At 41.8% G+C, this 23,709-nt stretch overlaps 1 protein-coding gene across 5 annotated transcripts in view; it reads left to right on the top strand.

The window, feature by feature from the left end:
- The first annotated feature begins 1,350 nt into the window (after nt 1–1,350).
- SHROOM2 (shroom family member 2) overlaps nt 1,351–23,709 on the top strand; it is a 206,558-nt gene continuing 184,199 nt past the window's right edge. For 2 of the 5 annotated variants that reach the window (XM_050963286.1, XM_050963297.1), the window contains exon 1: nt 2,015–2,639. In XM_050963286.1, the coding sequence (XP_050819243.1) occupies nt 2,418–2,639 (222 nt within the window). In that variant the 5' untranslated portion in view covers nt 2,015–2,417. Of the gene's footprint in view, nt 1,398–2,014; nt 2,640–14,595; nt 14,671–23,709 lie in introns of those variants that run through there. The other 3 variants (XM_050963270.1, XM_050963278.1, XM_050963307.1) reach the window with 3 other exon arrangements.

The following is a 23,709-nucleotide window of genomic DNA, read 5'->3' as shown; positions in this document are numbered from 1 at the left end:
AACTATGGCATTTAACTGCTCTTACTTTCAATAATCTTAGGGTAACACTACACAGCTAAAAAAACCCAACCCCACAGCAGCAAAGCTCAGACCCCAGGTCAACTGACTTGGACTGGCAGGGCTCACATTACAGGGCTAAAAATAGCTATTTGGGCGTTTGGGTTCAGGCTGGAACCCAAACTCTGAGACCTTTCCCCATCACCTCAGAACTCAGTTGATCCAGGCTCTCAGACTCACTGCCATGGAATTCTTTTATATATTTTTTTGCTGTGCAGACGTACCCTTACGTTTCTCTATTTGTTGCTTTTTTCCCTGTGCTCCTGTCTCCCAATATTTACCCAGAAAACTATTAATTTAATTTTATGCACCAATTTTCACCTAACTTTAATTTTTTTTGAACAAACACCAATAGGTTCCAGGGAATTTATTTAACAAAACATGAAAACAGAGTGCCTTGCCTATCCATAAAATGATATTTGGCCACTTTTGTAAAGAATGTTGCGTTCTGCTATATTATTTTCCTCCCTCAAATCTCCTTTGCTGTGATGCCTATAGAAAACTGAGACCGCTGCTTAGGGCATTGACCAATATTGTCTCATTGTTTTCCTGTACTGTCCCCATCTGTCTGTAACCAGACATTGCCTCCTCTAATTCTTAGATGGTGAGGTCTTTGGGGCAAGTGCTGTCTTTTTGTGCTGATTTTGGCCAGTGCCTAGGGGCTGTCCATAAATTATGTACTGCATAAGGGGGAATGGGTGGGCTCTATGACGGACTGTTTGCGTCAGTGTTACAAGGGGGAGGGTCTTGAAAATCACCAAAAATGTGTTATGCAATTTATGGACAGCCCTTCCCTCCCAGCCCAATGGAGCCCTGCTCCATGATTGGGTCTCCTAGCTCCTGCCCCAATACACATAACTATAGGCTCTTGGGCCCCTGGAGCAAGTAGCTAAAGCCAGTAGGGAAAGGCAGGTGGGTGCAGCAGGTCTATGGGCATGCAGCCCCTTGCAAAGCGAGGAGTCCGGTGGCACCTTAAAAACTAACATTTATTTGGGCATAAGCTTTTCCTGGGTAAAAAAATCCTACTTCTCCAGGTGCAAGTTAAGTGGTTTTTTACCCACAAAAGCTTATGCCCAAATAAATGTGTTCGTCACTAAGCTGCCACCGGACTCTGCCTTGTTTTTGTGGCTCCAGACTAACAGGGCTACCCCCGGACACTGGCAAAGTGGGGGCCAGCTCCTGCTTCTCCTGGGAGTTGCCCAGGGGAATTTTGTGGCCTGGCTACACCAGGAGCGGGACTGAGCCCCCGGCCCGCCTGTCTCGCCGGCTGCCGCTAGAGGGACTGGGAGGGCGCAGGAGTCGGGCCAGCGGCCAGAGCCGAGGCGCCTCCCGCCTGCCAGGTAGGGGATGCGCTCCAGGGAGGACAGAGCCGGGGCGAGAGCGAGACCCAGCGGAAGCGCCGCCCCCAGCCGCTGCTCTAGCCGGCTCAGCCCGCCAGGGGCCGGGGTTGCGGACCCGACCCTGCACACAAAGCAGTTAACCCTTCCCGCCCCGGCTCGGGGCTGGCTCCCTGGCCTCTGCGGGGAGAGGCGTGAGGGTCTGGGCAGCTGCCGCCCCCTCCGCCGCTTGAGCAGGCAGGAGCGCGGCGGGTGCAGCCGCTGGGGGCTGCTCACGGTCACGGCTGGCTGCCCGAGGGGGGATGAGACCCCAGGCCGGGGTGGGGAGCAGCCCCCTGTGTGCCGGCGGCTGCCCGCTTCCCACTCGCGCCTGCGGCGAGGGCGCCGCGGGCCACTGGTGACCCCTCGCTTCGTGCCCGGGCGAGCCGCTGCGCTGCCCTCCCGCTGCTGCCCGGCCTCTGCCTTTGTCTGGCCCCACCTCGCCCCGCCTGTCGGCCCCTCCACCCGGCCCAGTGCGGGCCCCTGGCCTGGGTCCTCCCCCTCCCGGCGTGTGTGAGCGCCCGGGGGACCCGCCCGCCCCCAGAGGGGGGAGCTGCGGATCCCACTGTGACTTTGCTCCCTGCTCTGCAGTATTTGGGGGGAGCCGAAGGAGGGAGATCGCAGCTGCTTCCTCCCTCTCCAGCTGCGGACAAGCCCACTGCGGTGCCAGGGTGAACGCTGCCTGCCTGCCTTGGGGCCGCCAGGTGCCCACAAGTTTGGGCACAGAGCAGTTTCGCAAACCCCCCCAGCTCTCCCCCGCCACTTGTGGCCTCCCCGCTTGCAACATTCAAGCGGGATCAGGAGGAGGAGGCGGCGCGCAGGGGTGGATCGCTCCCACCCCCGTGGGACCACGCTTGAAACTCTTGTTAGGTATGTGGTTCCTAGGTCAGCCGCAGCACGCTGGATCCGGCTAGGAAGAAGCTGAGACATTTGAGCAGGAACCTGCCTCTAGAGTAGCCGCAGAAGCAGCAGCTCGGCAGCGCCATGGAGAACGTGGAGTTCAGAGGCGGACCGGAGAGATTTCCAGACAAAGATCCCCGGCTGAATGCAGTGTTTGTGGATCAGGGGCAGATAATGATGATGATGGTGGAGCAGAGGGGAGGGGATGGGTACAAATTGGTGGAAGTGTTGCTGACTGGAGGGGCTCCTTGGGGCTTCACCTTAAAAGGAGGAAGAGAGCATGGGGAACCTCTCATCATCACCAAGGTAAGTTACCTTTGCAGGAGAGCGAGGGCTGTTACCTGACACGTTCCCCCCATTTTTCTTATCTTTAGTTGTATGTAATCTCTCCTTTCCCCCACCTTTCAGGTTAACCATCTCTCTATAGTCGTTACACGACCCAAACAATAGGCTGGCATAATGAATGACAATCATGGGAACACTATACTTGTATCGACCCTTGCTGAAAACCGTCGCAGTCTCTTTAACAAGCGTCTCATATCATGATCAGGCTTAGAAGCTTGAAAGTTGGTCAACAATTTTGAGAAAAGTGCATGATAAGAATTTGTCCTTTGCCATTTTTTGTTGCTCTTGGTCCTAATGTGAATTGCAGTGTGCCCGTGACCTTAAGGGGGATCTTTCTCGGCTGGAGTTTTCTAGTTTCTTGCTTAGTGGAAGACATTTGCTTGTTGCTCGTAGTTCCTGCTTGATCACATACATCATGGGTTCATAATTTCCTTAACCTTCTAAGAGTTCCTTGTCCAAACGGTACAGCTCCCCTTTTCCCAGTAGTGTACTGCTCAATCTTCTCTCATTTGTCCTCTTTAGCACTGGCCTGCACCTGTAATAGAAGAACAACGGTGGGAGGTGGTGGAGGGGGCCAGGGATGTGTGAGAATGTAAATAAACAAAGCAATAAACCTCCCTATTAGGCTGTTGTGTTCTGTTGCTTGTTGGAAAAGTAAACCTAGGGCACAAGTGCTTTAGCTGTACTTCTATAGTTTTAGTTTATTGACTACTTATGTAATTTTTATAGTGTAATTGTATCAGAACAGTACAGTATTCTTCCATTGTATACATCAATACTGCTATATATATTTGACAGGGTTTTGTCTGACGTTTCATTGCACAGTTATGTATGTTCAGAGAAACTGTTCTTTTTGTCAAACCCATATATCAGGCTATACCTAATAGCTATTTTTTGGCTACAGCATATCAGCTTTACAACTTTAAAAACGTTGCTGGTTTAAACGTCTAGAAAACAGTTTGTTGCTTTTAATTTTCTTTTTCTCCCCATCAAAAACCTTTCAATTCATTCTGAATGTTGAAATATTGAGAAAATGAGTGCAGTGAAGGAACGTTTTCCCTCACCATCCATAGTAGAAATTACTTCAAGCTTTTATATTATTGTACAGGACACAAGCCAGGAAAATTCAAAGTAAAGGCTAGCACTCATTGTCCTGATGCTGAGTTTTCCATGGGAATTTTGTTAATTTTACAAAATATTTATTTAGCATAGTATTTTAAATCTGATTTAAAACAAAAGTTCTCGTGGAACATGATTAAACGTTGTATGAGAGAAAGAAAATGCTCTTGGGTAAAAAGTGTTTATGTATGTGTATGCTGAGTTTCACTGTTATATATCATGTATATTTCAGTTTATTAGGCACACATTACTTACTTGACAAGGGTACATTATTATATGTTTTCTAAGAAGTTGACAATTGTGGTATATGTTTTGATCCAAGAATTCCCTTGTATTTTCTTAAACAACTACATCAGAATCTAACTGGTGGTTTAAAAACCATGAAGGCAGTTGTCTTGTTATGCAAGCAAAAAACAAAAACAGACCCTTAGTCAAAAAAAAAAAAGTCAAAATATATTTTTCTGGAGCTTTGTTATGGGAGAAATACAACTCTTGGTCTGCCAGCTCCAGGGACATTTTGCCTGTTGCCTGTTCCTATTTTACAAGTACATAAAGAATGTGAGAGTCAGCAAATCCTTGAACATCCCAGAGCAAGAACTTTTCTATTGTTATTGTCATACTAAGTAGGTTTTTTTCTCTCTGTATATGGGTTTACAAGTTTACGTATTCTGGACTTCCCAAATTAGGGCTTATCTACACAGAAAAGTGAGTGTCTATCATCTATGTACCTTGCCTCCAACCATGTACCTTTAGTTTTAGGGCCCAAGAACTCAGAAATTTGAAGATTCCAAAAAAGAGGACTTGTTGTTGCTATGTTAGAGTCTCACTTTTGGAAGCCGAAGTGGTTCCTATTCTGAAGATTCTCACATAGTGGGGCAGACAAGGGCATGATTCTGCAAAGATGCGCATCCATAACGTTACTATTGTAATAGGACAGTTCTCATAAGCAAAGATACATATCTGTTTAAGCGTTTGGAGTCTTTACATGTATGCCCCTTGGGTGTTTGAGAATCAAGGATGACCAAGGTGTCATCAACTCATGGAAGAATTTTGTCTGCTAAAGGTCTGCTTCCCTGTTTTTCCTTACCATACACAGGACAACTACTACATAAAGGGACACAACTGGCTTAAAAATCATATCTCTGTCTGAAAAGTAGCAGCTAAGATTACTATAACTGGAAAAGATTAAAAACAGAATTTTTTTCCCCCCGAAAACCCCATAAAAGGAGTAGGGAGACTCTCGGGCAAGGGTAATTTCTAAAACTAGTCCTGATTTTCTTTTTAAATTGACTGAATTTCAGTTTAACAATCTACCAAGCTACCAGAATGCACTGAGGGAAAGGCATGCTAAACTGAAGAAAATCTATGTTTAAATCTCAGTAGAGAGATAAGTATGTGTGCCATAAGCATTGGAATGTTGGGAGCAGGAAGTATTTTACTCATCCAACTCGCAAAGAAAGGTCAAACTAGAGTCACCTTACTAATACCCATTAACAGTACTAATAGCGTATCCCATTTAATTGGGTGCTTAAGCTGCCTCATTTCAATATTTCTTCTTACCCTGCAACTAAAACAGAAAACTTAAGGTTCTACCTACCTACTTCAGGAGCACACTTCTGAGTTCACGCACCACATATTGTGTGTGTGGGGGGGGTGCTGGTAGGTTGTTGGTTTTTTTTCTCTTTTGATGCAATGATCATGAAGAAAAATGGTACATGATACAGCTTGTTCAGGTCTTGAACATAGTCGGTCTTCTGAAACTCACCCCACCCATATGCAACTGCATTGTTGACTAATACTTACATGTATTTTTTCAGTGTCTTTTGGTTTTACTATCCTCGCTTGACAATAAAATCTTAATCCTGAAAGAAAAAGTAGGGATTTTCAATCTGGTTTTGCAAATCTTTACATTAAAAAGTAATGGCATTATGCTTTGTATTTCTTCCAGAGCTCTGTGCCTGTCTTCTAGAGCATTCCAAAAATTTGCCCCAAAGGCAACTTATTTTTGCCTAATATGGTAACTTTGAACCTTAAGGAAGGGGATTGACTTTTTATAGCAACTTGCAGAATCTCTACTTTACCTGGACTACCACTCTCTCTGTTGGTTTGACTTTTAGCTGTCTCATTTTCTTTTTTAAATGAAGCAAGCAAACACTGAATTTAAGGCCACGTCCAGACTAGGGTATTAAAATCGATTTTAGATACGCAACTTCAGGTACATGAATAACGTAGCTGAAGTCAAATTTCTAAAATCGAGGTACTCACCCATCCATACGGCGCGGCATCGATGTCCGCGGCTCTCCGTGTCGATTCCGGAACTCCGGGTTGATGGAGTTCCGGAATCGATGTAAGCGCGCTCGGGGATCGATACATCGCGTCCAGACTAGACGCGATATATCGATCCCCGAGCAATCGATTTTAACCCGCCGATGCCGCAGGTTAGTTTGGACGTGGGCTAAGAATGAAAACCTCAATATTGTCATGATGAACCTTTAAAAATAATCTTTGTTGACAGCTAGCTAGTTTTAAATATAGTTAACTTTTCTCTTTTAAAATGTCTTTTTGATAATAATCAGAAAACTTACCTGTCATTCCCAGGTTTGGACGTGGGGGATGGATAGAAAATATCAATTTGGAATTCAGTTCAATACTGACAACATATAAAGAATCACAAATCATCCTGGAATTAACATGATCAAGATAACTTTACTGATAATGCATATGAAATATTTGCAGTGTATGCTTAGAGTTTGATGCATTGTAATGCTTATATTACTTAAAAGAATTACTTTAAGAAGTGCCTGCAGCCATACCTCTTCAAGCTATGATCTCTGTAAACTAATCAAGGTTGGGCCTGGTTCATATTTGGATGAGAGACCTCCAAGTGAAACCTGGGTTGTTGCAAGAAGCGTTGCTGATTCTGTAGGTGAAACTCTTCCCTCTGAATCACTGGTGAAGGAAAGCTCCAACTGGAGATGTCACCTTTAGATCAGAAGCAGACTCAGAATCCTGACTACTTTTTTCCATTAAAAATTCCACAATACTTTTCTAATGGGCGTGCGTGCCTGGTGTTTTGATTTGTTCTGTGTTTGTACATTGGGATCCTGGTTCATGACTGGGGCTCCTAAGTGCTATGAAAATACAAAGAATAAGTGTAATGGGCAAATTTTAATTTGAATATCTACATTTGATGTAAAATTTCTCTGTTCTAACTAGATAACAGCAATCTCCCATATTTTCTGGCTGAAATGGTTGTGTAGAGCTATTTCATTTCAAAAGTAGCTGCATTTCAGCAGTGGGAGAAGAGACTGCTGTTTTTTATAAAGAATTTTTGAATCCTGTAACTTTAAATACATGATATAAATGTAAATAATTTTTTTTTGTTTAATGATTCAAGTGTATCAGAGTTCTTTTTCAGACTAATGGCTATCCATTTGTACAGAATTCTGTAGGGAGACTTCTGTTTCCTCGAGTATAAACCAATCATTTCATTTTATACAAATTAGTCATTTGGCAGTCTGGCTAAATGGCTCATTGATTGACACTACAGCTAGATGAAAAGATCAAGAATATATGTGCCAAGGATTTGGCTCGGTTGCTCTCTTTTTTTCGTATGTACGTATAGAATTTTTTTAAAAAATGAATCCTGTCCCCTGACACATAGGGTACTGAAATCTTGTTTTTGTGAGTTTTAGCATATATGTGTCCTCTAGAAAAGAGAGACCAAGACTCTGTTGTCTATTATAATTAAGGCTTTTTGTTGAAACCAACACTTACCAGTAATACTTTTCCAAAATAAAGTGCAGATTTCGTAGTAACTATAAAACTAACTTTATATTAGTGGGTAAAATGCTGTATGTTTTCTGCTGTATGTGCAAAAAAAATACCACTAAGGTAAATAGCTGATTCACAGGTTGTTAATATTGTGCTCTACCACAGAGCTCAATATGATCTCTAGCTAGTGAACTTTTCATTCTTTTTTTGATGGAAATGCACAGGGGAGCAGAGCCTGTATTAGCTTCAGACCACTTCCTCTTAATGATTGTCAGCTATATTGTTCATTTACATAACCCCATCTCTAGGAAAAAGCAGTATACTATAAAAACCAGTAGTTGAATATATAGAATCACACCTGAAATACTTCATGCCTCACAATTCTCTTCAAACCCTTGATTTAGTTCTTAGAGTGGAGCTGCTCTTTGGGATAGTACTATCTAAATCAAACCTTCCCTAAAACGCTACATTGTGTGTACCGCTTTCTGGCTTTAGAGCATTTTTAGGGAATATTTACATGTTGAATGAAGATTCTGAACAAGGACAAGTAGTATCCTGTTGTTGTGGAGTGTTGTGGGTTGTTTTTCCAGCTGTTTTTCTCATTAGGCAGAAGTTTGCCATCTTAAAGGTTTAGAGAGAGACGAGGTGGGTGAGATAATATCTTTTATTGGATCAATCTCTGTTGGTAAAAGAGACAAGATTTCAAGCTACACAGAGCTTTTATTTACTGTGCTGTTTCTCTTAAGCCTGGCTGAGTGGCTTGCCCCAAAATCTACCCCTTTGTTGTTCTTCAGATCCCTCCTTAAAACTCTCCTTTGCCGGGATGCCTACAAAATGCTTGACAATGGTTAGGCTGCTGGTTTGCTGAGACCACTGCCTATTATACTGACCAGTATTGTCTCACCATTTCCTTGTACTCTCCCGTCTGTCTATATTGATCTGTTTCTTGTCTTACACTTATACTGCAAGCTCTTTGGGCAGGGACTGTCTTTGACCTGTCTTTGTACAGTGCCTAGCAAAGTGGTTCCCAAACTTTAACAATCTGTGAACCCCTTTCACTGAAATGTCAAGTCTCGCGATCCCCTCCTAAAAATGAATATTTCCAGGGATTTTCTCCTTTACCTGAATATAAATTATAAAAGCAATGATCTTGGAAATATAAAATTTGTTTTTATGACATGCTTATTACACACTATTTAGTATTATTATTTATCATTACAGTATTTTTATTACAGTATGAAAACAGCAACACTGTTCCAAGATCTGACTTTTGTAGCTTGTATCACTTTGAATAAGCCTGTTATAAGACAGGGCTCCTATGTTTCATCAAGGAGTATCAGATGTGAAACAGCAGGAGGGTATTTAAGAAGCCAACTCAAAGAGTTCCTCCTACACAAGCATTCAGGGCTTGAGCAGTCCAGGCAGACAACGCATGTTACAACAAAGCTTAAACTTGTTCTTCATAATAATTTTAAAAACAATCCCAGCTGCCTATTTAATTTTATAAACAGCAAAAAATATCCACCTCCCTTTTCATTTCTTATAAGGAGTCTTGAAGTTTATATCTCCTCAGTGTAACTGATATGCTTGCTTTGATCTGCTTAGCTCTTGGAAGTCCAGGAGCTCTAGGCTGCTGGCCCCATGCTGCCCGGGGTCCCTAGGGACAGCTCTGTCCGCCATTTTGTAATTTTTTCCTGAGAACCCCCTGTAACATTTAGTGAACCCCCAGAGGCTCATGAACCCCAGTTTAGGAACCACTGGCCTAGCACAATGGACTCCTTGATGTTATAATAGTATAAGAAAGGGGATTCCACAACATGAAGGCGAAAGCAATGCAAGTGAATATGGTTTTGGGTTGTATTAAATTTTTCCTTTCTGCCCCCCTGTGGCTTGGGTTCAAATATTTTGGAAAAGCTAAGTTGGTTCCCCTGTGCTTCTGTGAGGTCCCCACTGGTACTTCGGGTAAGGAAGGAGCTTAATGCCACATTGGCTTTGTCTTTTCTATGAGGGCTTCTACACAGAAGAGTGAAGAATGTCTTATGTTAAGTAGAATGAGTGTTCCTTTGGTTTGTCTATCCATTGTGTCATTTAAAGAGCTCTGCCTTGATTTACATAGTGAAGGCTTTCTTACTTGAACAGTCATGGTAACATTAGAAACTTTTCCACAGGACAGTATCTTGTAATGTATTAAACTGCTGGCAAAAATATAACTGGAAATGTATTATCGTTCTTCATGTTGTGCCAACAGGAGGACTGAGATAAGAGAGAATGAATAAAATGGCTTGTGACTCACAGGAATCATCTTTAAGCTTGGCTGAGAAGAGAGGCTAAAAATTCCCTCTTCTCGGAAGTCACAGGGTTCTGCTTTGACTGATGTGTTCTTTGACTGATGTGCATGTAGTTTTATAAACAGTGTGTGTAATACTGAAACAGTACTTAATATTTTTTTCCTTAGCACCTGTCACTGTTTTAAAATGATACAGTAGAACGCATGTTGTTGTGTGAAGAATCCTATTTGTCACTAGCAAAAAGGAACACTTGCTGCTGTTGCCTTGCTTTCCTCCTCCCTCTACCCTCAGCGCACTCAGTTATGTATAGGTGCCTGGCCTGATCGACCATTGGTTCTTTAAAACAAATAATCAAATGAAAACAGCCAGAGGAACTAGCCACACAGTTCCCACTTACAGAAATTGTGTGGCTAAATCCCCTAGCCAGCTTTAAACATATCAATTTATTATTTAAGTTCTCTATCAGTGTAATACAAATAGTTTTGCCTTGTGTCTGTTGCCACTATTCTGACACGATTCTCAAATATATCCTGTTACAGTAATGGTACCAATTACAGACAGAAAAAATTAAAAAAAAAAAAACAGCAACAGCCTTCTGGTAGCTGTAGTAAGTTGTCACAGGGTTGTCACATATGTTGTTAACTAACTAGCTGAATGTTATGATTGTGCATTGCTGGGTTTTTTTTGGTAGTGTTTGGGTTTTTTTGGTTTTTTTTTGTTTTTTACTCAGTATGGCTCAGGATTTCTCAAACAGGGGTCGCTGTTTGTGTAGGGAAAGCCCCTGGCGGGCCAGGCCGGTGTGTTTATCTGCCCTGTCCACAGGTCCGGCTGATCGGGAGCCGCGATCCGCGGCCAGTGGGAGCCGTGATCGGCCGGGCCTGCGGACGGGGCAGGTATACACACTGGCCCGGCCCACCAGGGGCTTTCCCTACACAAACGGCGACCCCTGTTTGAGAAACCCGGGTATAGCTTGTGTCTTTGCAGTGTGTTTACCACTTTAGCTGCATGTCTTTAAAAAGTGAGTGTGGGAAAGAACAAGTGAATGGGAAGTGAAGTTTAGTCATGAATAGATGAGAAGAATATAACCAGCCTGTTGTCAGTGAGCCAGTATTACCTCACTGCTCCTGAGTTCTCGCAACAAGTTGCTTATCTTGTGCGCTGTGCTCCTTTCTGTGTATTCTTGTCCTTATTTCTTAAGGTGTGCTTTGTGTCATCATGCACATGACCCTAGACTTGTGGCTTATTCATTACAGAAACTTGAGACAGGCCCGAGCAGTTCAGCAGAACTCTTACTCAATGTACACCTCATGATTAAGGCTTCAGATTTGTCATGGAGGTCATGGATTCTGTGACTTTCTGTGATCTCAGTGACTTCTGCAGTGGCCGGTGCGCCTGGCTCAGGGGCAGCTCAGGCAGCCCCTGTGCCAGTTGCCCTGGCTGGTGCTGGGGCAGTCTTGGGCCACCGCTTCCCGTCCTCTGCCCCCTCCCCCCCCGCAGAGTTTGGGTGTGGGAGGGGGCAGGGGTTGGGGCATGGTATCGGATGAGGCAGACTGTGGGTGGTGCTTACCTGAGGGTTCCCCGGAAGCAGTGACATCCCCCTCACTCAGCTCCAAGGCGTAGGTGTGGCCAGGCAGTGCTGCACATTGCCTGTGCCTGCAGGCACAGCCCCCACAGTTCACATTGGCTGTGGTTCCCAAAAATATCCATGACCTAAAAATACCTGCGACTAAAATGTAGCCTTATTCATGATATATGCAGTTTCATTAACAGTTTCTTAAAATATAACAGGTAAAAACAACAGTTGAATTGATTTCAGTTATTTCATGACTTTGTATAGTACTTGGTAGATGTTAATTTATATCAAAGTGATCTTGTTCTCAGTCTTTTGAGCCAGTTTTTGACTTTGGGTTATGGATGAGGTGAGAGTCCATTTAGAATATGTTGGGAAAAATCCTGTCCCTACTGAAATCTGTGAGAATTTTTGCCATTGATTTCAGTGAGGTCAGAATTTTATCCCATTGTTTCTGTAAAAAAAGAGTTTGCAGTCTTTTAAAAGTTACATGAAAGCTAATGCATTATGATTTGATCTTGAAAGGATAGTACTACAATTGTGATGGGTTAGTCAGTCCTGTAAGGTTTTCAGAGCTTTAATCAAAAACCGATAAAGTTCAATATAGCGAACAGACTCATAAATATGGAAGGTGATCAGTTTTTTATAATGAGTTATTGAAGCTGGTTTGGCAAAAAATGGGGGAAAGGGAAGTCTTGCAAAATATATAAATTTTGAATTTTTAAAAATTTCATCAGTTTTGAAATTCAGAATTTTTTTACCAAGTCTGTGGATCAGCCTTCTATAGTGGATTAGTGAAAGAAAAGCAAGTGCTTGTAACCCTAGGCTACATAAAATTAAGCAGACTTTGTCTTTGAAAGCAAATTTATTTTCTCTCTTCCAACAATGTATTCAACTTTAAGTAAAGTTTTTAGAAAATTCAAAACCCTAGCTTTATTGTTAATGTGTTCAAAAAAGAATTTAGTGAAAGTTTCTGAATTATATTTTAGCTTTGGTCACCTCAGCCTAACTGGATAATATTAGCATTTTGCATGAAAATCATAGTTGTTGGCGAAGGATTACAAGTGTTAGCTAGGAGGGAGTTTTCCCATCACAGTTCAACCACACTATCAGTCCATTACATCTAGTTTAACCAGTAAAAGCAGCAGAGAGTCCTGTGGCACCTTATAGACTAACAGACGTATTGGAGCATGAGCTTTTGTGGGTTAATACCCACTTCATTAGATGCATGTCATGTCATGCATCTGACGAAGTGGGTATTCACCCACGAATTCTCCAATACGTCTGTTAGTCTATAAGGTGCCACAGGACTCTTTGCTGCTTTTACAGATCCAGACTAACACGGCTACCCCTCTGATAGTTTAACCAGAGAATTCTTGTTTAAAAACCCCAGGTCAGGCCTTCAGAGGTAGAAGAGTAGTTTGTGGAAGGCAAAAATGGGAAAACCCCATTAATAGGTTTCATATGACTCTGAAGAGTAAGGTTCAGTGCAGAATGCCTGACTAACCAAAACTGTATAATCCCACCATTTCTCCAGTAAATGCAAGAAAAGCAATGGGGAATTAAATAGAAGTAGGCACGTGGCCAAAAATAAAACTCTAAACGTCTGTATAAGAATGTGTGAAGCTTAAAAGCAAACCCACCATGAACTAGGATGCTTGGCAATGGAAAAGGATCTTGAAATAACAAGTATTTCTGAATCTTGATGATGCCTGACAAAAGTCAATGAAAAACTGTAAAACACTGGCTACGTAAATTATATGAAAGGGACATATTGGGTCACAGATATTGTGGCATAGGTTTATATTGAAGAGACTCGATGGAAACTCATGCGAAAATACTTTTTATTGGAGAGGAACATATGGGACAATCGATAGGGATGCAGATCCCAAGTTCTAAGAACGGGACTGTGCTGTACTGTTATTTCACTACATAATGTTTAGTTCGTCTTTATACTTTCTGCCTCTTCCTACTTCTCCCTAAAATCTCTTTATCTTCACCTCATCCTTTTCTAAACTATCTCTTAAACTTCTCCTGACTACTTATTCATGCCTATCCACTCAAACATAGGGCTTGAATACTTTGACAGATGTATAATAGTCTGAGGACTGAACCTACTAACCAAAGAGCACTTTGAAAGCTGGGGGAGGCCCAGGGTTTAAGGGCAATGCCAAGCAAAGCAAAAACCTCTCAATCTCCATTCGTTGAAAAGGGAGGAGCGGGAACTGTGGGGATTTCTGTTAGAGTGGTGCTGCCCCTGGACCTTGATCAGGGCTCTAGATTTTGTATCAGCCTTTGATAACTAAGTTTGATAAATTGCAGCCTTCTCCTCCCAATCTTCTTTGTGAACATGCACACTCTCATCCCTCTGGATTCTGGAAGAGAGATGGACAGTAATTTCATTTTCCCTCCTACCTTACAACCCCAACATTAGGGGGATGGGTGGGTCTCTGCTACTCTCTCCTTTACCAGACTTTTAGTTGCTACGATGGGAAGGTGTTCCCACTAGTCTGACTCCCTCTTGGCCTCAGTTTTGAATCCTAGGGCTGGGGACCAGGGCCATCTCTTTGTTCTGTGTTTGTAAAGAACCCAGCACAATAGTGTCCTGATCAACAATGTTGGCTGCAGGTGCTGCGGTAATACAAATAGTTACAGTAGTCAGACTCTCCATTTTTGGCCCCTGCTGCAGCTCATTGCTCCTCCAGCAGCATCATAGAAATTTACCTGATTCTTGTCAGTTTCACGGTTGCCCACAAGATTCCTAACAGCTGCAATTATTACTTACCTACACATTATCAAAACTCTGGTTTAGCAGGAGAGGCAATGGAGCTGCCTGCAGACTCAGGCAGACATCACTTCATCAGTTCTGTTTGGCTCATAGTTGCAAGAGGTTAACACTGCAACCATAAGGGCTAGAGATCTAATTATTATGAAATAAAAGTTCTGGTTTGGTCGATACATGCCCTAATTCTGCATTGGATTGAAAGTGTACTGCTGCAACCTTAATTCTAAATTAGCGTCTTTATGTTGTGTATAAATATCCAAGCCTTGTTGATAATTTTTAAAATAAAATTTTAGCCTTCCTAAAATGTACATAGTTTTTAAATTCTCTGCTTCTTTCTTTTTGGAAAGGCAGGTTCTGACTCATTCCAGATCCTGGTTCTAAATCTTCTGTTCTGCAGCCTGTAGTGCATTCAGTCGGTGATGGATTGCTTGTGATACTGAACTCTGAATGATACAAGTAAGAAAGTATTCTTTCAACGGGGTATGGCAGAGAAAGATTGGGTTGTTTGTAAATGAAAGTGTAGTACCTACTGCTGTTCTAAAAATTACAACTGTGGCACCGTTCTCTTCCACTCTAGAGGAAAACCAAATTGTCTTAAGCCTTTGTAATGGGATTTTGAAGGCCACAGATGCTTTTGAATGTGCTGTCTTTTGTGTAGATACTGTTTTTATTTATCATATAAAATACTTTATCAGATGTAAATTTGATTTGGCTGGTTTTAAGTTGGAAAATGATGAAGAACCCTCGCATATTTTTCTTTTACTACTAGCTAGATAAACACAAAACATTGCAATGTTCCTCCTGAAGTACACTAATGACTACTACTAGTGCTGGTGCAACTAATGCTTAAAAATGCTTAACATGTTATAATGCTAATTTTATGACCAGATTCTTTTATTAGCAGTTTAGAGTTAGTCATAACTCTTCTGAAGTGATGTATTATAGTGCTTCAGGGTGGTATTTAAGAAACATGGTTTCGTAGTAAAGGAAACAGCAGCACTTCTTGCAGAGTAGCACTACTGTGCCATTTTTCTCATTATCTTATACGAATATCATGCAAAAATGAGTTGGTTTTTTTTGTAGATGTGCCCAACCCAGCAGTATCTTTTGAAACCTGTACACCAGGTCATGATGAGTGTTTGGATCTGAGAATGGGAAACTCTATAGGGTCATGTACAAATTTATTTGCCCACTTCAGCATAAATGAGAGTTGGGCTCTTCTGAAAATCTGGCTCCAGTTGTGCGTGCTGAGAAAACACTTTTAAAATCTAGACCCAAACTTCTGCTGATAAAATAACTGGAAGTTGTGGGATGTCTTTTGTTGTTTGTGGGCCTGAAGGTACATGGGGGACAAATGGCTTGACCCTGCAAAGACCCTGTTCATCACACTGAACTCCTGTTGACTTCAATAGGAATTGAGGATGCTGGGCACCTTTGAGGAAGTCCATACCATCTTGCAGGGTCATGCCCTACCAGCACTAACTTTAGAGAGGATGCAAACATCTACAGGCTTCACTGAGAGTTTCTTAGAGTTGTATTAGTCATGCGATGAAGTGAGTAACACCCCTGATGTACAAGTCTGGGTTTCCCATCATATTCAGATGTGAAGCCAGCTCTCCTGAAGTGAAACCGCATTGCCCTATTGTGTCCAATATAAATCTTTGATTTTGGATTCTAAGAAAGATTATGGATCCATTGTCTTCTAAAATATTTCACTTTAGCCATCTTTATGATACTGGAGCGATAAGGTGGGTGAGGTAATATCTTTTATTGGGCCAACTTCTGTTGGTGAAACAGACAAGTTTCTTAAGGACCTGATGAAGAGCTCTGTGTAAGCTCAAACTTGTCTCTTTAACCAACAGAAGTTGGTCCAATAAAGATATCATCTTCCCACCTTGTCTCTGTTGTATCCTGGGACCAACATGGCTACAACAACCCTGCATACAGTCTTTATGATATGACTCTGTTATGCAGTATATATGTTTAGATGTAGGAGTACTTCAAAGGATTTATGTAATATTTGTATCTAAAATGTCCTTGAATTAGAAGCGAAAAGGACTTGCTGGTCAAGTCTGATGAGGGAGAAACCTCATATGATGTGTTTTCCATGTGGGCATCTCTATACTACGAAGATATGTAGTCTTTTAAAATGTTAGTTTACACATGAAATGTCAGCTAGCAGGAGGAGAAGGAACAGGACCATACTGTCCCGGGGAACAAGGAATAGAGGATAGGAGGATCTCCTGATTCCATGGAAAAGAATGGACTACCTTAAGTTTGCCTGGTTAATTATCACTTTCCTGGCAAATGACCATGTGTTATAATAACGATCCATTCTTCCCAGCTTTCTGGTTCTACTGGAGCACTCTTTCATGTGGAAGTTGGTGTGGTTCAGCTATCATTGATGTGTTCTCAAAACAGTGTAGTAGAGAAACCAGGATTTGACTTAGTCATTAGTACATGGTTTTATGGGTCACATGGGTTTATTCATATATGTCATATTCTAATGCCTTTCCTTCAGTAAGGGATATTTTCCCATTTTGCCTCTCTTCCCTCCTATATTTAGAAAACAGATGTGCAAAATTATGACACAAAGAGCAACTTGCCCGGAGCCTTGAAGGTTCCACCTAATTTGCATGGATAGCTGCATCTTGGGACAGCAAATCAATGGCTCATTTGCCTGCTTGGGTTTTCCTTTGGGAAGCCTTGGTTTCTTGTAATCAAGTAATACCTTACTGCTTAAAAAGAGGGAAGAAAGTATAGGGAAATGAAGACACAAGGATGAAGGATGTATGGAAATCAATCCGTATAAAGAGATTACTGAGGGAAATGTTGTTTTGTTCAAAAAATCTCAGCTATTCTTTAGCGTTTATTACATTTTCGGTTATTTTGTAGCTAGAGGGAGCTATTGGCTGAAGAAGGAAGGAGATTTGAGGGTGTATACTGAATCATAGAAAAGTAGGGCTGGAGGGGATTCTATACTATTATGGAGGATTTCAGATGCAAGTGGGTAGACGAGATCATGAAGACTAGTTCTGGAGGCTATGATAAAGTTATGTGGAAGCTAAAAATGGTATGATTTTTGTTAATGGTTTTGTTTTGATTGGAAAATGTTTAAATCATTAGGGGGAGCAATGAGAGAAACAGCAAGAAGTGAACAGTTACACAGCACAACAGAAGACACTGCAGATGTTCATTGCTTCTGTTGCCATCACCACTATTGTCCATACCCTTTCTAAGAGAAAGGGGGGGTTATTTTTTAGAGAATACAATCTAAAATTGGAAAGAAGAATATTATTTGTATAGTTCCATAGATATTCATGGCACCTTGCAGACCAAAAAATAAGACCACATCCCTCCCTTGTGGGGTCATCTTCTGAATTACACAGACAATAAAATGGCACAACACAGGAGGGGAATCTTCAGATCACGTGGAGGCAGAGGATTGGAATGGTAGGAGACAGAACAAGGAAGGAGAGGTGAAGAAGAAAGTGCTAGAGATTGTGTGCTTGTTTTTTGTTTGCTTTTCTGGAAAGCATTTATTTTAGGATTGTTGGTAATTAAGCTGTAATATTATGGCAAATGTTAGAATTCTTAAATGAAATTGTTATACAAGTGGGGATGGGAAGTACCTAAATGTAGATTATTGATGGAATGCTAACGGAAAAATCTTCAATAGCTGTGCAACCTTACAGAGTAAACATTAGCAAACCCTTGACATGTTACCAGGGACGACTCTAGGCATTTTGCCGCCCCAAGCACGGCAGGCAGGCTGCCTAGCCGCGGGACCAGCGGACCCTCTGCAGGCAAGCCACCGAAGGCAACCTGCCTGCCGCCATCGCGGTGACCAGCAGAGCGCCCCAGTGGCTTGCCGCCCCAAGCACGTGCTTGGCATGCTGGTGCGTGGAGCCGCCCCTGCATGTTACAGTTTTTGTATGTGAAATGTAGCTACTAGCATGTAATCTGGTGTGGGTTTTTTGTTTAAACTGGTTAGGAGAGAGAAAACAATATAGAAATTTCTCATCTGTGTCACCTTGCGGATGAAATGCAGGAGTAACTGGTTAGATATTTTCCCAAACAAGATGCAGTGGAAAAACATTTCAAGGAAAGAATGTGGCTCTTTTGTTGTTGGTTAAACACAGCTTTGAAATTCAAATGTTTCCATCCTCCTAAGCTGCTTGATTTCATATTTTATATAAACAGATCTCAATTTGTACAATATTTTCATCAGAGAGATATGCTTTGCATAACTCGAGTTGGAATGGGAGAGGTTGTGACTTTTTTCCCCCAGCAGCTGATTACATTTTGGCCTTTATAATTATAAAAGCAGACAAAATTCTAGACAATTTTAGTTAACTGTAGATGTCTCAAATAGTGCCATCTAGTTTTCTTCTCATATTCCCAATGGTTCTTAACTTTTAATTGATGATTTCCTTACATCTCAGAGCTAAAGTCTTGTAAAAGTCACCCTCTGATGCAGTAGAAATTTTTTTAAACACACTCATTCCATTTTTTCATGAGTCTGTTGCTGTAGTGAAACAATGCCTTCTTTAAAAGCCTGCTTAAATGTAGTTTGGTTTGAAAAACAGAAATGTGTTCATTTCAGAAATCTAAATTAGACAAACTTAACTCAGTTTTCTTATTACTTATAACAAGCAAGAATTGATGGCACTGGTTTCATAGATCCCAAGACCAGAAGGGAATACTGTGATAATCTATTCTGACGTCCTGTGTAACTAGGGCCCTACCAAATTCATGCTCCATTTTCATTAATTTCATGGTCATAGGATTTTAAAAATTGTAAATTCCATGATTTCAGCTATTTTAGTCTGAGATTTCAATTGGAGAGGTCCTGACCCAAAAAGGAGTTATGGGGATGTTGCAGGGTTATTGTACGGGTGTGTGTATTGCGGTACTGCTACCATTGCTTCTGTGCTGCTGCTGGCAGTGTGCTGCCTTCAGAGTTGGGCAGCTGGAGAGCAGCAGCCAGCTCTGAAGCAGAGCTGCTGCCAGCAGCAGTGCAGAAGTAAAGATGGTATGGGATGTTATTGTCACCCTTACTTCTTTGCTGCTGCTGCTGGTGGGGTGCTGCCTTCAGAGCTGGGTTCCTAGCCAGTAGCCGCTGCTCTCCGGACACCCAGCTCTGAAGGAAGCGTAGAAGCAAAGGTGGCAATATTGTGACCCCCCCCTTAAAACTACCTTGAGTCCCCCCCTTTTGGGTCAGGACCCCCAGTTTGAGAAACACTAGTCTCCCCTGTGAAATCTGTATAATAGAGGGTAAAAGCACACACAAGACCAGATTTCACGGGTGGAGACCAGATTTCACCGTCCATGATGCATTTTTCATGGCTGTGAATTTGATAGAGCCCTGTGTATAATATAGGCCATAGAACTTCTCCCAAAATAATTCCTAGAGCATAGCTTTTAGAAAAACATCCAATCTTCATATAACAATTGTGAATGATGGAGAAGCCACCACAACCCTTGATAAATTGTTCCAATGGTTAATTGCTCTCACTTTTAAAAATCTATGCTTTATTTCCAGTCTGAATTTGCCTAGCTTCAACTTCCAGCCATTGGATCATGTTATATCTTTCTCTGCTAGATTGAAGGGTCCATTATTAAATATTTGTTCCCCATGTACTTACTTACAGCCTGTAATCAAGTCACCCTTTAACTGTCTCTCTGTTGAGCTAAATAAATTGAGCTAATTGAGTCCGTCACTATAAGGTATGTTGTCTAATCCTTTGATTCTACTTGTGGCTCTTCTCTGAACCCTCTCCAGTTTACCAGCATCCATGCTTGAAGTTAGAGTTGGGCATCATGCCTCTAATTATGCTTAAATATCTAAGGCCACCTCCTGTTCTTGGTGAAATCTGTAGGAGTTTATCCTATGGACTCCAGTGGGAACAGAATATGGCTCTTAGGGTGTGTCTACACTGCAATGAGGAGGTACAGTTGCAGCATTTGTAAGCATATAAGTCAAAGATTATTCAAGTAATGATGGCAGTAAAGATATGGCAGCGGAGGTGGCTGCACAGTCTAGCCCCATCTGTAGAGGGTAGGTACTCATGTTACTAATGTCCATGCTGCCTTGGCTTCACTGCTATTGTTACTTGAGCTAGCTTTGATCAAGCTACATCAGAGCTAGCTCGGATATGTCTACACGTGCTGCATTCATGCTTCCCGATTGCAGAGTAGATGTACCCTTAATTCTGATGCATAGTAAGCCTGTTACCACTCCAAGGTGTTCTTCACATTGGTAGAATCTGGCACAGTTATAGAAGTCTGTTAATAGTATATCAGGGGTTGGCAACCTCTGGCACGCGGCTCACCAGGGTAAGCACCCTGGTGGGCCAGGCCAGTCTGTTTACCTGCTGCATTGGCAGGTTCGGCTGACTGCGGCTCCCACTGGCCGCGGTTTGCCATCCCAGGTCAATGGGGGCAGCGTGAAGCCATGGCCAGCACATCCCTCGCCTGCGCCGCTTCCCACAGCCCCCATTGGCCTGGGATGGTGAACCGCGGCCAGTGGGAGCCACGATTGGCTGAACCTGCTGACGCAGCAGGTAAACAAACTGGCCTGGCCTACCAGGATGCTTACCCTGGTGAGCCGCGTCCCAGAGGTTGCCGACCCCTGTGGTAAATGATACATTTTCTAATGCCTGGAAGACATTTCTTCCTTGCTATAGGGTAGCTAACTCTGTAGCATCTGAAGATAGTTAAAAGGGGGGATATTTTCAGAGGCATAAAGTGGAGTTATTCATCCAGCTCCGATTGACTTGACTTTTCATGGGAGTTGGGCACCTAACTCTCTTTATATCAGAGGGTAGCCGAGTTAGTCTGTATCCACAAAAACAGCAAGGAGTCCGGTGCCATCTTAAAGACTAACAGATTTATTTGGGCATAAGCTGTCATGGGTAAAAAGCCTCACTTCTTCAGAAGCATCTGAAGAAGTGAGGTTTTTTACCCACAAAAGTTTATGCCCAAATAACTCTTCTTTGTGCCTTTGAAAAATCTCCCCTAGAATCAGGATCGTTACTGTGATAGTATTACTGATCTGTGTGTAGGAATCCCATCTTTTCTGCTCAGGCTCATGGGAGCGTGGAAGTACTTTAACACTGAAATCAAAGCCTCTGAAGAGATACAAGGAAGAATGAATGTGGGGGAGGAACAATTCTAGTCTCTTAAACTGTAGAGAATCCCACCCTCCTTTTTTAAAGTTGTTTCCTAACACCATTTTCACAAAAAGTTATACTTAGGAAACACTGAAAATAGTAACACAAAGGCATACCGCAAGTAGATTTATAGCAGCCAAGTGAAGACTATACAGTATCTCACTCAACACCAGGTTAAACAAAGACCAATTTGAAGAATCCACACTGCAATTAAGGCTGCTATGGTAAATTTAATTTAGTTGCCTTACTTCTGTGTGCTTAAAATCTCAAACATAACATTACATTAATGTATTTTTTTATCCATAATATCTTTACTAAGAAGAAAATGTTTTAGGGTTCTCTTTTCTTTTTAATATTGATGGACATTTAGAGCAATTTTTATAGCTCTTAGGGCTGTGCAAATACAGTATTAAAATTCTTTTGAATCAGCTGAAATGAGATCACTAGCTGGTGCAGTTGGGCCTTCGGGGCTCATTTGTAATGTGGTGTAATGTAGCGTTGATGTGGTGATGACAAAAATATTTTGTTGTGTTCCCAGCTCAGAAGAATCTTTGCTCTGGCATCCTGTAACCAGAGGTGGGGAGAATTTGGGGTGCTCATCAGCTGAACTTAGTTTGTAGAGATTCTGATGGGAGAAGATGCTATCAATGTCTGTACATGTACCATTCTGTACTACTGTTTGATTTGGTATTGCATCGCCTGTAAAAATAACAGGCCTCTAATGAATTGGACCTGCTTATAGTCACTGTGTAAGAATATAAGAACGGCCACATTGGGTTAGACAAAGATCCATCTAGCCCAGTATCCTGTCTTCTGACGGTGGCCAATGCCAAGTGCTTCAGTGGGAATAAACAGAACGGGCAATCTTCAAGTGATCCATCTCCTGGAGTCAATATGGGTCGATCTGATTGCAGGATCAGGGCCAGATAGGTTTTCAATCTGCAGGCTAGCATCAGTTCTGATATATCATATTTATCTGGACACTCCCATTGACAGCACTAAACTCAAAGCAGTCTTGTCAAAATTCAAATAATGTCTAGGCATTAACAGTGTTATTCTCCTAGATTCATGCAAAGTTTCTACAATTATTCCTTATAGAGATATTTCACCATGTTCAGAAGGGTAGCCGTGTTAGTCTGTATCCACAAAAACAAAGAGCAGTCCGGTAGCATCTTAAAGACTAACAGATTTATTTGGGCATAAGCTTTTGTGGGTAAAAAACCTCACTTCTTCAGATGCAACCATATTGTTACCATAACAGTATATTGTTTGTTGTCTTCCCCACAGTCACCTTTTTTTAAAAGAAAATGAGAAACACTATTTAGTGGGAACCAACATTTCCACTTTAGAGAACTGCTGGTTATTCCAGTTCACAATGAAAATTTACAGTTGGTCATAACCATTGGGTGGGATAACTCTGTGAGTTGCTCTCTTGCTCTGGAAAACTTATGAGAAATCTAGATTCAAACCCAATATATTCCCTAGGAAGAGCTAAGTGATTCCTCTTCCTTTGGTTTAAATGAGCAATTGTGAAGCCAGTGTAGGCAAGATCATGATAGTGGAAAAAAATAATAAAAGAAAAATGTGAGAAAAGTTTTACTTATAAGGCCACTGATATAATTGGAAGAATTGCAGCAATCACAACCCAAACACTGAGACTTTCAGAGATGCCTGTCCGTTAAAATTAATGAGAATTGGTTGTCCAAATTCCCCAGTGCGGCTTCGAAAATCTTAGCCTGAATTTTATCCCCTCATAAATAATACTGATTTCATCGGTGAAGTTGTCAGTGATGTCTTTCTTTATCTACTTAGGCCATGCTTTCATACAGTTACTCACCTAAGCTCCACCACTACTGTTATTTTAATGGAGAGTCTAAGATGCCAGCAACAGAGCACTTTCAAATCCTCCAGGGAAAGGAAAAATATATTTTTATTGTGCATCATTTTCATGGTGAATAATATTCATGGAGTACACTTGTAATAAAGAGCTTTTGATTATGTCAGAAGTCTCTGTTTTACTTCAACATTTAACTACTGCTATACTTATTGCTTCATGTGCAATGCTATCATAAACTACTTCTCTTAAATACCATTCATTCATAGAGCTTTTATAGCTGCACTTTCTCTGCCTCTGTATCCCTCCATGCAATCTACTGCTTTGGGGCGGAGAGCCATATGCTTTGTAGCTCCTGCCACCTGGCCCAGCCTTACTGTGCGTGTCTGCTTCATTGACTCTTTACAGCTTTTCAACTGAGTTAAAAGGAGATACTTTTTTGCAAACACTTAATTTCTTTCTCACTTTACTATTATTTATTACTTA

Source organism: Gopherus flavomarginatus, chromosome 1 (genome assembly GCF_025201925.1).
Source record: "Gopherus flavomarginatus isolate rGopFla2 chromosome 1, rGopFla2.mat.asm, whole genome shotgun sequence".
Taxonomy (NCBI): domain Eukaryota; kingdom Metazoa; phylum Chordata; order Testudines; family Testudinidae; genus Gopherus; species Gopherus flavomarginatus.
This window is presented reverse-complemented; position numbering and strand designations above follow the sequence as displayed.